Source organism: Triticum dicoccoides, chromosome 1B (assembly GCF_002162155.2).
Source record: "Triticum dicoccoides isolate Atlit2015 ecotype Zavitan chromosome 1B, WEW_v2.0, whole genome shotgun sequence".
Taxonomy (NCBI): Eukaryota; Viridiplantae; Streptophyta; class Magnoliopsida; order Poales; family Poaceae; genus Triticum; species Triticum dicoccoides.
The window spans coordinates 306,878,588-306,889,889 of NC_041381.1; the positions used below are offsets into that span (position 1 = coordinate 306,878,588).

General features: G+C 44.2%; 1 protein-coding gene across 2 annotated transcripts; it reads right to left on the reverse strand.

Moving 5' to 3' along the window:
• Positions 1-7,858: 7,858 nt before the first annotated feature.
• On the reverse strand, positions 7,859-10,980 carry LOC119332290 (E3 ubiquitin-protein ligase RZFP34-like). Of its 2 annotated transcripts, none has more exons than XM_037605484.1 (11): positions 10,811-10,980; positions 10,653-10,740; positions 10,461-10,520; positions 9,665-9,697; positions 9,496-9,573; positions 9,377-9,420; positions 9,235-9,275; positions 9,053-9,135; positions 8,875-8,966; positions 8,664-8,775; positions 7,859-8,509 (listed from the first exon to the last, which is right to left on the reverse strand). In XM_037605484.1, the coding sequence occupies exons 1-11, from the start codon at positions 10,834-10,836 to the stop codon at positions 8,369-8,371; spliced, it is 798 nt and encodes a 265-aa protein (XP_037461381.1). In that variant the 5' UTR covers positions 10,837-10,980; the 3' UTR covers positions 7,859-8,368. The 2 variants fall into 2 exon arrangements, with proteins under 2 accessions (XP_037461381.1, XP_037461372.1); XM_037605475.1 differs by having other exon boundaries at positions 9,053-9,122; positions 9,207-9,275.
• Between the last annotated feature and the right edge of the window lie 322 nt (positions 10,981-11,302).

An 11,302-nucleotide genomic window follows, 5' to 3' on the forward strand; every position in this document is an offset into this window, starting at 1 on the left:
GTGAATCATCACCACTCAGAACACGCAGCACCATAACGGTTACCTCATCACCACATAATTCCCAGTGACGTTGAAAAAAGTGAGTGGGAAAGCCATCGGGCCCCGGGGCCTTTGTCGGGAACATTTGGAAGAGTGCGGACTTCACCTCTTCCTTGGTATAAGGGGCGTTCAACATACTATTCATTTGGCCATTTACTTTAACCGGTATGTGAGAGAGAACCTCTTCCATTCCAATGGTATTTTCCGAAGCATATAAGTTCTCGTAGAAGCTAGTTGCCATCGCTGCCATCTCCTCCTGATCAGACGTCATTGAACCATCAGCTCTCTGGAGCTCCAAAATGTGGTTCTTGGCTTTCCTTGCACTAGCTTTTTTGTGAAAAAAATTAGTATTGCTGTCCCCTTCAGCGAGCCATTGTATACGGGCCCTTTGACGCCACATGATCTCTTCCCGACAACACAGCTCGGCCATCCGAGCTTCAACTTCCTCCTCTTCTTTGCTTCGTCCGACGCGCATAGGTGCCGCTCGCAGTTCCTCAAGTCTCTTGCGGAGTTGTCTAAGTTCAGATCTTACTGAACCAAAAGTGTAACGCCCCCATTTCTGTAGGTCTGTCGCTAGACTAGCTAGCTTCGCTGAAAAATCAGAAACTGGTTGAGCCCTGGCTTTAGCTTTCCATGCATTCTCCATAACAGACCCAAACCGACCGTCTCGTTCCCACATGCATTCATACCGGAAGGGCCGCTGGGCTGCCCGAACACTCTCGCTGACTAAATCAGTCGCCAACAGGATTGGGGAGTGGTCGGACTTGACCGCCGTGAGATGCTCTACACTGGCAAAAGGAAATAGGGCGGACCAAGAAGCTGATCCGAGTGCCCTGTCGAGACGAACTCGACAGTAATGACCACCAGAAACTTTCTTCTCCCATGTCCAGTCCAGCCCCTTATAGACCAAGTCCGCAAGGGCACATAAATCAGTTGCCTCGCGGAAAGCCTCCATCTGCGCACTATCCCTCTCATGTACTCCCATCTGCTCTTCTTTTCTGAGAATTTCATTAAAGTCCCCAATACACAGCCACGGCAGAGTGCTTTCGCCTCTCAAACGCTTCATCATATCCCACGTCTTGTAGCGTAGGCTTCTATTTGCTTCACCATAGAAACACGAGAGCCGCCATTGTTCCTTCAATGGTTCCTTAACCCATACATCCACATGATACCGAGAAAAGTTTTTTATTGAAACATCCAGAGAATTTTTCCAAAAGATACATATGCCGCCACTGCGACCAGAACTACCAACTCCAAAACTGAAATCAAAACCTAACAAAAAACAAAGACCTTCAACACGATTCTTTAGCAGTTGAGTTTCAACTAAGCAAAGAACCACCGACGAACTCCTCTCCACGAGATCGCGGAGTTCTCTGACCGTCGCAGGGTCGCCAATCCCGCGACAGTTCCAGCATAATATTTTCATTGGGCCTGGCGGCGCCCCGGCTCGGAGCCCGCCAATAACGCCATCTTATTATCCTTCCTCGGTGAGGAAACTTTCTTAGCTTTCTTCGACTCCCTTGGAGACATATACGCCGGTGGAGGCGGTGGTGTATTAGACTCCCTCGCAGGTATGGCACTTGTAGCTCCCTTCTGTGCCATCACTAGCGCTTGGCTTTGATCAGTAAAGATAGAGTTCGTCCCCGTGTTACCTCTCTCTTCAGGCATGTTGCTACTAGCATTAAGAACGTCATTCAGGTTACGCCGTGCCACTGGCTCCTCAGACGAGCTAAGGCCAGCCGTAGGTTTCAGAGGGTCACATCAACATCTATATCATCTCCATCTTCAAAGCCAACTTCCTGGGATGACCTTTTGCGCGGACCCTCCTGGTTATTTGGTGGGGCTCTGCCACGTCCAGTCCCGGCTCTGCCTCGGCCCCGGGACCATCCCCCTCGAGCGGGACGATCATACTGCTGTTGATCAGGGGTCACCTCCTTGCGTTGGGCGAGCATCTAGCTTCCAAACTGCCTCTATTTTGGTTCCCACACCCCGTCTCCGCACTCTTCATGGTTGTGCCCCATGAAACCGCATACCTGACAAAAGTAGGGGATCTTCTCATATTTGACTGGGAGGAAACGACGCCCCTCACCCGTGACATTCAGTGGCGTAACTCTGGTCAGGGGCTTGTTAACCAGCACCCTTGCGCGAACTCTGACATAATCTCCTTCATAGTAGAGCTTTGGAGCAAGTACCACCTCCTTAACTCTGCCAATGCGGCGAGCAAGTTGTTCCACAATTTCTGTTTTACGATACAGATCAGGGAGATTATGGATTTGTGCCCACACATACAGACCATCAAAGACCACTGATTCCGGTTCTGTCTTGCCATCGTAATCCTCGATCAAAAGACCCATCCCCTTGAACAGCCATGGACCGCCATGGACGACCTTCTTCCAGTTCCCCAAACAGAACATCTGGAACACAAACAGGTTGTCGCCTGCCTCTCTGAAGTTCGGCACCTGCGCTCGACCCCAGATCGATTTCAGTGTCTCGAACATAGTAGTGGAACTAAAACGACGCGTCGTGTTCAGCTTCCCGATGGCCAGCCACCGTGCCTCTGCCTCAAATTTCCTCAACTCCTCCTTGCCTACGACCACGTCATCCAGCTCCTTGTCCTTCAGATCGAGGTGTTGTAGCATCTCCTCCAAGTTCTTCCCGGTCCAGCCGGCCGTCGATGAGGATCATTCCGGAGTCGCCATCTAGGGTTAGACCAGGTAGCAACCCCGCGTGAAGAAAAAGGCTCCGACCCTAAACTCCGAGCAGCAGACCAGGGAGGTATGCGCTAGCAGGAGGAGGACCGGCAGCCGGGTAAAACAACTCACAACGGCGATGAGATCGCCGTCGGAGGACGAGAAACCCTAAATGAGAGGGTGCGTATCCGCGCGGGCGTTAAATGGTCAAGCCTTCGCTGAAGGAAGAGCGCATGGGCCGGCCCATTAGGAGGAAACGAGCTCACAAGTAAAAAAATGCGAGAGCCCACAAGTAAAAAAAGATTGGGCCGGCCCATTAGGAGGAAACGAGCTCACAAGTGAAAAAAAAACAAAAATGCGAGTGCCCGCAAGAGGGTGGATCCTATGACGCTCGTTAGCGTCCAAACGTCGTGCCTTCGCTGAGGCTAGCGTCTGGTTGGGCCGGCCCACATGCGGGATTGGCCTGTTTATCCGTTCCCTGCTGCTTCGTGTTTTTTTCGTTTTTCTTTTGTGCTTTTTTTGCTTCCGGTTTTTTCACTGTTTTGTCCGGTTTTCAGTGGTTTTGTTATGTTTTTTTGTTCCCTTTTACATTTTCATTTATTTTCTTTTTTTCTTTTTTCTTCTCATTTTTTGGTATTATATAAAAAGTTCACTGTGTATTACAAAAAATGTTCATCGTATATTAAGGAAATGTTCAACGTATATTGCAAAAAAGTTCACCTTGCGTTTATAAAAATGTTCATTGTGTATTAAAAAAAATTAATCACACATTTAACAAAATGTTCACTATATACTAGGAAAATGTTCAACGTATTTATAAGAATGTTCATTGTGTACTTACAAAATGTTCAGTGTATATCACAAAAATGTTCAATGTGTTCTGAAGAATTGTTCAGCATATATCACAAAAATGTTTAATGGTCAAAACTTTTGATTTTTTTTCTTCCGCTGCTCTTAGTTCTTATAAATTCGCGCGGCATATATACAGCAAGCAGTGAGCAGCTCAAGTGGTATTGTACACTTGTCCACTACCGTGGGGTGTCGAGTTCGATTCCTCGATGCCGCATCTTTTTTTTTTGGGATTAATAGCAGCTCGTTTTGACGCCACTGAATGGGCCGGCCCATTCTGATCGTGCGCGTGCGCGGAAGCTCGTGTGGTTGACGCTGGGAACTCCTATTGGACGCATTCTGCGTCAAATAGCGACATGACGCACGCATGAAAGCCCCGAATGGGCCGGCCCAATATAGAGAGCATGTCAGTTTCCTTGTTCAGTAGCGCTGCTATGTTCTGTTTAAAAAAAACAAATGCGCCTGCAGTCCAGTCCTGCCACGATTCGAAATCTAGACCTCCATGTTGCGTAGGAGACGAGCTAACTAGTTGACCTATCAACTGCTGGTGCTAATATGTGAAGCGTCCTAGTATAAGAACTAATACCAACGAAGAATTTGGACAACTTTTATATATTTTTTTCAAACATTCCTTCGAAATTATTAATTATTTTTAAACACGAGCACTGTTTCAAAAATACGATACAAAATTTAACAACTCACACTTATTTTCAAATTTCAAAAACAAAAATAAAGTAGTGAACATTTTAAACAGATTTGTTTTTGAAAGTCCTAAATTCTGAACATTTTTAAAATTGCAAACACTTTTTGAAAAAATCCCAACTTTTTGTTCCAAAATTTGAGTAATTTTTTGAACGTACTTTTTTTCAAAAAATGCGAACAAATTCTATGAAAACGAACAAATTTTAAATTTCCCAAACATTTTACGAAAACATGAACATTTTTGGAATTTGAGAACAATTTTTTAAAGCACGAATGATTCTTGAATCTTGAGAACAAATTTGGAAGTGCGAAATATTTTTTAAAGCACGAACTTTTTTGAATCTTGAGAAGAAATTTTGAAATGGAGAACAATTTTAAAAAATCCTGAACAAATTTGGAAGCACGAACAATTTTGTAAAGCATGAACATTTTTTGAATCATGAGAACAAATTTTGAAACATGGAACAATTTTGAAAAATCCTTGATAAATTTGGAAGATCGAACATTTTTTGAATATGTGAACCAAAAGTTGAAATCTGGTACATTTTCTAAATTTCTAAAGTTTTGAACTTTTTTGTGTAGAGAGAACAATTTTTGAATTTTCCAAACATTTTACGAAAACATGAACATTTTTGGAATTTGAGAACAATTTTTTAAAGCACGAATGATTTTTGAATCTTGAGAACAAATTTGGAAGCGCGAACTATTTTTTAAAGCACGAACATTTTTTGAATCTTGAGAACAAATTTCTAAATAGAGAACAATTTTGAAAAATCCCGAACAAATTTGGAAGCACAAACAATTTTGTAAAGCATGAACATTTTTGGAATCTTGAGAACAAATTTTGAAACAGAGATGAATTTTTAAAAACCCCGGACAAATTTGAAAGAGCGAACATTTTTTGAATATTTGAACCAAAAGTTGAAATCTGGTACATTTTCGAAATTTCGAAAGTTTTGAACTTTTTCGTGTAGAGAGAACAATTTTTAAATTTTGAGAACATTTTTTCAAAAACTAAACTTTTTTTTTGAAACACGAACAAAACTTAAAAATTTCGATTTTTTTGAAAAAAGAGAAGAAAAGAAAAGGAAATAAAAAGTAAAATCGTAAACATTTTGTAAAACTGCGAATATGTTCTGAAAAATACAAGAGAAAATGAAATAATAAAAAAGAAACAGCAAACGAAAAAAATAGAAACGTGAAAAACCAATAAAATAAAATAAAACGTTTCATGAAACCTACTAGAAGGTTCACAAAACCAGTTTGGGAAGTTCGTCAGTGGGCCGGCCCAAAAAGCATCGCTCCGCGCTCGCCCCTGTGCGAAGCGGGGCCAGTTTGTAGCAGTGAGTGGCGAGTAGGATATTCCGTTGACGCTCGCGAGCGTCAGCTAGGAGCTCTCAAGAGAGCTCGAACTCACGACCTCCCTTTTCTACAACTAGCGTTGCTAAACGACGGAACAGGTGACCTATTCTGATAATTTGAGGCGCAAAACTTTAAGTACCATATTCGTATTGAATCTTTTTTTTAAGTACACATAAAATATTTTGTAATATCCGTTGAACATTTTGCGATAGCCGTTGAACATCTTCTTAAAATAAGCTGAATATTTTAAATAATACACGATGAACTTATTTTAATACACACTGCACATTTTTGAAAAAAAATGAATATACATGCTGAACAATTTTTGGACATGTACTGAACATTTGTGAAAATACATTGCATAATTTACGAATACACATTGAACATTGTGTAATATACACTGAACAAAATTAAGAAACATAGTGAACATTTGTATACTCGTTGAACACAATTAACCAAAATAGAAAAATTCAAAAATTTATATACCGAACATCTTTTACATCCATTGAACATTTTAAATAATACATGATGAACATTTTTGAAACAATATGAATATACACGTTGAACAATTTTTGAATACGCATTTAACATTTAGTAAAAAAACGTTGAACAATTTCATAATATACAATGAAAATTTTTGTAATACACGATATACATTTTTATTAGCAATGGTGAACAATTTTCATAATACACAATGAACATTTTTCTTAATGAAATGAAATTTCTTGTCATACACAATGAACATTTTATATAATACGCAAATATAAATAAGAAAACAGAACAGAAAAATAAAAAAATAATGTAAAATAAAATGAAACGAAAAAGGAATCAAAACAGAAAAATAAAAAAACATGGAAGAAAACCACGAAAAACCGGACAAAACAGTGAAAAACTGGAAGCAAAAAACAGCAGAAGAAAATGGAAAACAAAAACCGTGCGGAAGCAGCGAAGGAAACAACAGCGAACAACGAAGGAAAACGGCACAGGAAATCGTACGTGGGCCGGGCCAAGTGGGGACTCGCTTCAGCGAAGGTGCAGCTCTTGGACGTTCACGCGCGTCATATAGGATCCACCTTGAAACATGGCCTTTTCCTCTCGTTTGGACATAATGCACGAGTGGCCCGGCAGCAACTAATTAACGAGCGCTCCTTCGGGAGCTTCGCAATGATCAGCGCCACTTGACGCGTTCACAGCCATTCGCCACGTATCGCGCTCTGGGCGCTTCCTCTGGATTTCTTTTACGCACGCGTTTTTGGCTTTTTAAACGGTTTTTTTGACGTTTTGGTTTTCTACCTGTCTTCCCTAGCTTTCCGACCAAGATTTTTTTTCGAAAAAAATATTTTTTTTGCGCGAGAGGCACGGTTGTGCCTCTTGAAAACGAAAAAAAACGTGTTTTCTGTTTTTTTCGTGAGAGGGCCGGTTTTGCTTCCGCGAGAGGCACGTTGTGCTTTTCCGAGAGGCACGGGCGTGCCTCTTTTGAAAAGGAAAAAACACGTTTTTTTTTCTTCCGCGAGAGGCACGGTTTTGCTTTCGCGAGATGCACGGTCGTGCTTTCGCGACAGGCACGGGCGTGCCTTTTTCGGAAAGGGAAAAAAACGTGTTTCTGTTTTTTTCCTTTCGCGAGAGGCACGGTTGTGCTTTCACGAGAGGCACGGGCGTGCCTCTTTCGGAAATGAAAAAAACGTGTTTTCTGTTTATTTTTCGTTCGCGAGAGGCACTGTTTTGTTTCCGCGAGAGGCACGGGCGTGCCTCCTTCGGAAAGGAAAAAAAAACGTGTTCCCGGTTCGGTTTTTTCGTCAGTTTTTTCATGAAAAAAAAGTTCGTCAAAACCTATCAACATGGGATCTAGTTTTGAAGATCTCGACGCGAGGAATCCAATAGTGAAAGCGGTTCGAGATTTGAACGCATGGTTTAAGAGATAAAACATTTTGAATAAATGGATCTAGAAAAAAAAGAAAACTCACAGGTTGCAACAAATGACGCACATGCAGCGCGCCACTTGTCGCAACCTGAGGGAGTTGGAGTGATCTCCGCAAAGAGTACTCCTTAATTAGTGATTTCGGAGTGGCCCAGTGTAGAAGAAATAGTTAGTTAGGCCTTGCATGGGCAGTGAAAACAAGGCCTACTATGCTGGCCCGTGTATTTCTAGAATACTGGCCCGTATTTATTTTTTGAAGTTCGATACTGTTACAAACATTTCTGCTTCATGCAAGCAATGAGAAAATCAGATCACAGAAGCATGTTTTGGGGTGCATCAGTGCATGGTGCAATCTGGTGCTTGTAGACATCGAAGTAGCAATGGAGTTCTAACAGAAAGAAGAACAAGTTTTCTTTCTGGTGTGTAATTGTTTCATAGCCTTACAGGAGCTCTCTAGACAGGCTCATGTACCACACAACAGCTCATACCTATCAGAGGGGATGATCAAGCGCACCATGACAAGCGGTAAATCATTCCTCCGGATTTATGCAAGCGCAGCGAGTTTCGTTGTTCTTCGAATTGCGATGAGCAATCGCGGCGGCCTCCCTGTCGGCGACGGCAAGCAATTCCTGGCTTGTTCACAGAGGAGACGCGACACTCTCCTGTGCTTCCTACTGCAGCAAGCACTAGCAGCTTCAACCTACAAGCTAGCTCTAATGCCCCCATCATCTTGACCAGATCCTGGATAGTGTCACAGCTGTGACTATGAGTGAGTAGTGTCTGTTGTACTGTCGTCTCCTCCAGGCGCTCAGACTCTGGAGCACGCCGCTGTAGCCGGGCCGCCCCTCGTCTCCCTGGTGTTGTAGGAGCTGCACCCAGGACACTTTTGCGCCAGGACATGGAAGCGCACGCTCGACGTCGCCCCGCAGTCGTTGCAAAGGATCCATACCTGGAAGAAGAAGAAGAAGAAGAAACACATCACTGTTTGTTCAGGTTCCAGCATTGGCAAGATGGTTACATATTTTTCTTTTTTTGAAAAGGAGGATTACCCCCGGCCTCTTCATCAGAACGATGCATGCGGCCATCTTATTAAAGTTGCTTACCATCTTCTTCTGGTAGAACTCTGGCATGGGCGTGGCGGCGACCTCCTGGTCGAGCTTCTGCCATGCATCCGTCATGTCGCAGGCCGACCGTGAGCAGACCGGGCACGAGAAGCTGGGGAAAACAAACCAACCAACCAAGCAAGCATCTTGATCAGATCAGACCCTCTCGTCCATTTCATGCGAACAAACAGTTGTCTGAAGAAATGCTTACTGGTGATGAACCCTCATCTCGTTCAGGCATTCCAAATGGATCGTGTGCCCGCAGTGCAGTACGCTGATGTCCATGGTCGAGTCAAATAGATACTGCGATTCAAAAGCATGGTTGTCTTTACAAATCAAGAATTGCAAAATCAGGAGTGTTTAGGGCATGGATTACAGCAAAGCGTCACCTCGAAGCAGACAGGGCAGTTGTGATGCATTGCTCGTTCCACACAATGATGAGAGTCCTTCAAAACATTGCTGTAGCAACACCCTGTCAGTGAACAAGGGCATGATTACTATTAGAGCCATCTTTAATGGAGAGACATGCCATGAAAAGCTTACAACGCAGTAACTTTCACACCCAACGCACCGCATTTTTCGCAGTGGAAGAAATTGTCCATGCCGCCAGTTCTGAAAAAGGAGAACAATGTATCCAACATTTGATCATTCTGGAAGAGAAAATCAGTAAACGTTTCGACGAAAAGAAGGATGACCGTAAATTAGGCACTTGCCTGCAGATGCCGCATCCATCGCAGTGGTACTGCTTCTTTGAGATCTGTAACAAGGTAACATAGCTGTCAGACATCGAAAATGAAAATGCTTAATAGAGTGACTGTGGAATTACACGTACATCATCGTCAAAGAAGTTGCATTTTTCACAGAAGTATTTTCCCATGCATGCCCCACAACCGGAGCAGTTCTGTTGCACCTGTTGATCCAAACGGAGCAGTTTTCATGTCATGTCATGTCATGCAATTAGTACAGTCAAAAGGTGAAAGTTACTGTAGAACTACACGTACATCCTGTTCTTTGTTGCAGAGAGAGCAGATAACCTGTGATACATCACAAAGTAGAATAGCTTTAGTAACTATGTGAGTTCATATGATTCCTACTGACTAGTGTTTTCCGTTGAGAGAAAAAAGAGAGAATAAGAAGTCCACTATAATTGCTCAATATAATTATGTGACCAGAGAGGTGGTGGACATGGACACATGGTGGAGCTAGCTAGCTACATGGCTACCGGATGCAATCATGCCCTTCAATTATGCGCCAGCTCAATCAGTGAAGTGCCGTTAAATCGAAATTAATATTGATTGACAGCGAAGTATCCTTTGTCTTTTCCATTTCTTCCACTTTCCCCTTTCTCCGAGCCGCCTCCGTTGTGGTGACGCCGACACATCGTCGCATCCGCATGGACCTACCTAACAATCATGTGGAGTCGATGACCACGCCGGCCGGCCACTTGCGCCGATCTTGATGGCGAGAATCGGAATATAAAACAGAAATATCAAGACCCGGCGGGTCATCCAAGATAAACCTTATCAGTTATCTGACGAAACGGGGCGAAAAAAAGATCTTTGGGATGGGCGACCGGGCTCCCTTGGCCACTGCATGGCAGTTGGTGCCTTGGAACTGTCCATGCGTGCACAGCCATAACCATCGGATTGGAAGGGAGTGAGCAAGTGGGATTGCAATTCTACCGCCGGTACCCAAGTGGAGGAGGAGGAAGAAGAAGAAGGTCGAAGGCATACAGCAAAACACGGAATGACCGAGATAGAATTAAGTAACAGATGGGGCTAAGGGAGGAGCACACACCTTGCTGATTTCGTGGCGGGGGATCTCGTGCCGGTCGAGGAGGTCCACCTCCAGCGAATTCTGCAGCAACCAACACAAACAGGCCCAAATGTCCGAATTCAGAGCACAGCCCGACCGACCGACCGCGAAATCGCGCGGCATGGCGTTGGCGTTTGGCGTTGGCGAGAAAGGAAAAAGGCACTCTATGCAGACCTTAGCTTGGTTATGGCAATGCCGGCAGCCGAAGACCTCGCCACAGCAGGGCGCCCGTATCCTGCACCTCCTCGTGTAATGCTCGCAGCTTCACCCGGAAACCATCGAATCAGTGGCCTCGAACCGAAAAGCTGGTTGGTTTGATTTGATTTGCTTACCCGTGCTGCTCTGCCCCCAAATCCATCTGTCCGGCCGTCTCTGCTTCCTCCGGGTTTCCTCTCTGGGAGAGGAGAAGGAGAGGCGATCAGCTCCGCCGGAAGGAAGGAGGAAGGAATCGGAGTCCGGGAGAGGCTCGCTGCCGTCCGTCCGCTCACGCGCACGCGCACGCGCCCGGCGGGAATTAATAAGAAAGAATGGGTAGCCTGTGCTGCGCGTGTTGGAGGAGAAGCGCGGGACGCGGGCCGGATATATAGGCGGAGGGGGGCTGGACCTGGACCAGCTTCTTTGTTTTTTCATTTCATTCACGACTTGAAGTTTTTTTTTTTTGAACAAGAGAAAGGCGCACAAGGCGGCTAACATACATTCATTTATCTGCAGTTTACATGGGTAATGACATATCCCTGGTTAGCAATGTCTGCAATGATTTGAATTAAGGGGCAATGCCATTTTTTATGCTGAACATTACAACAGCTTATCCTAGAACTCTGTTC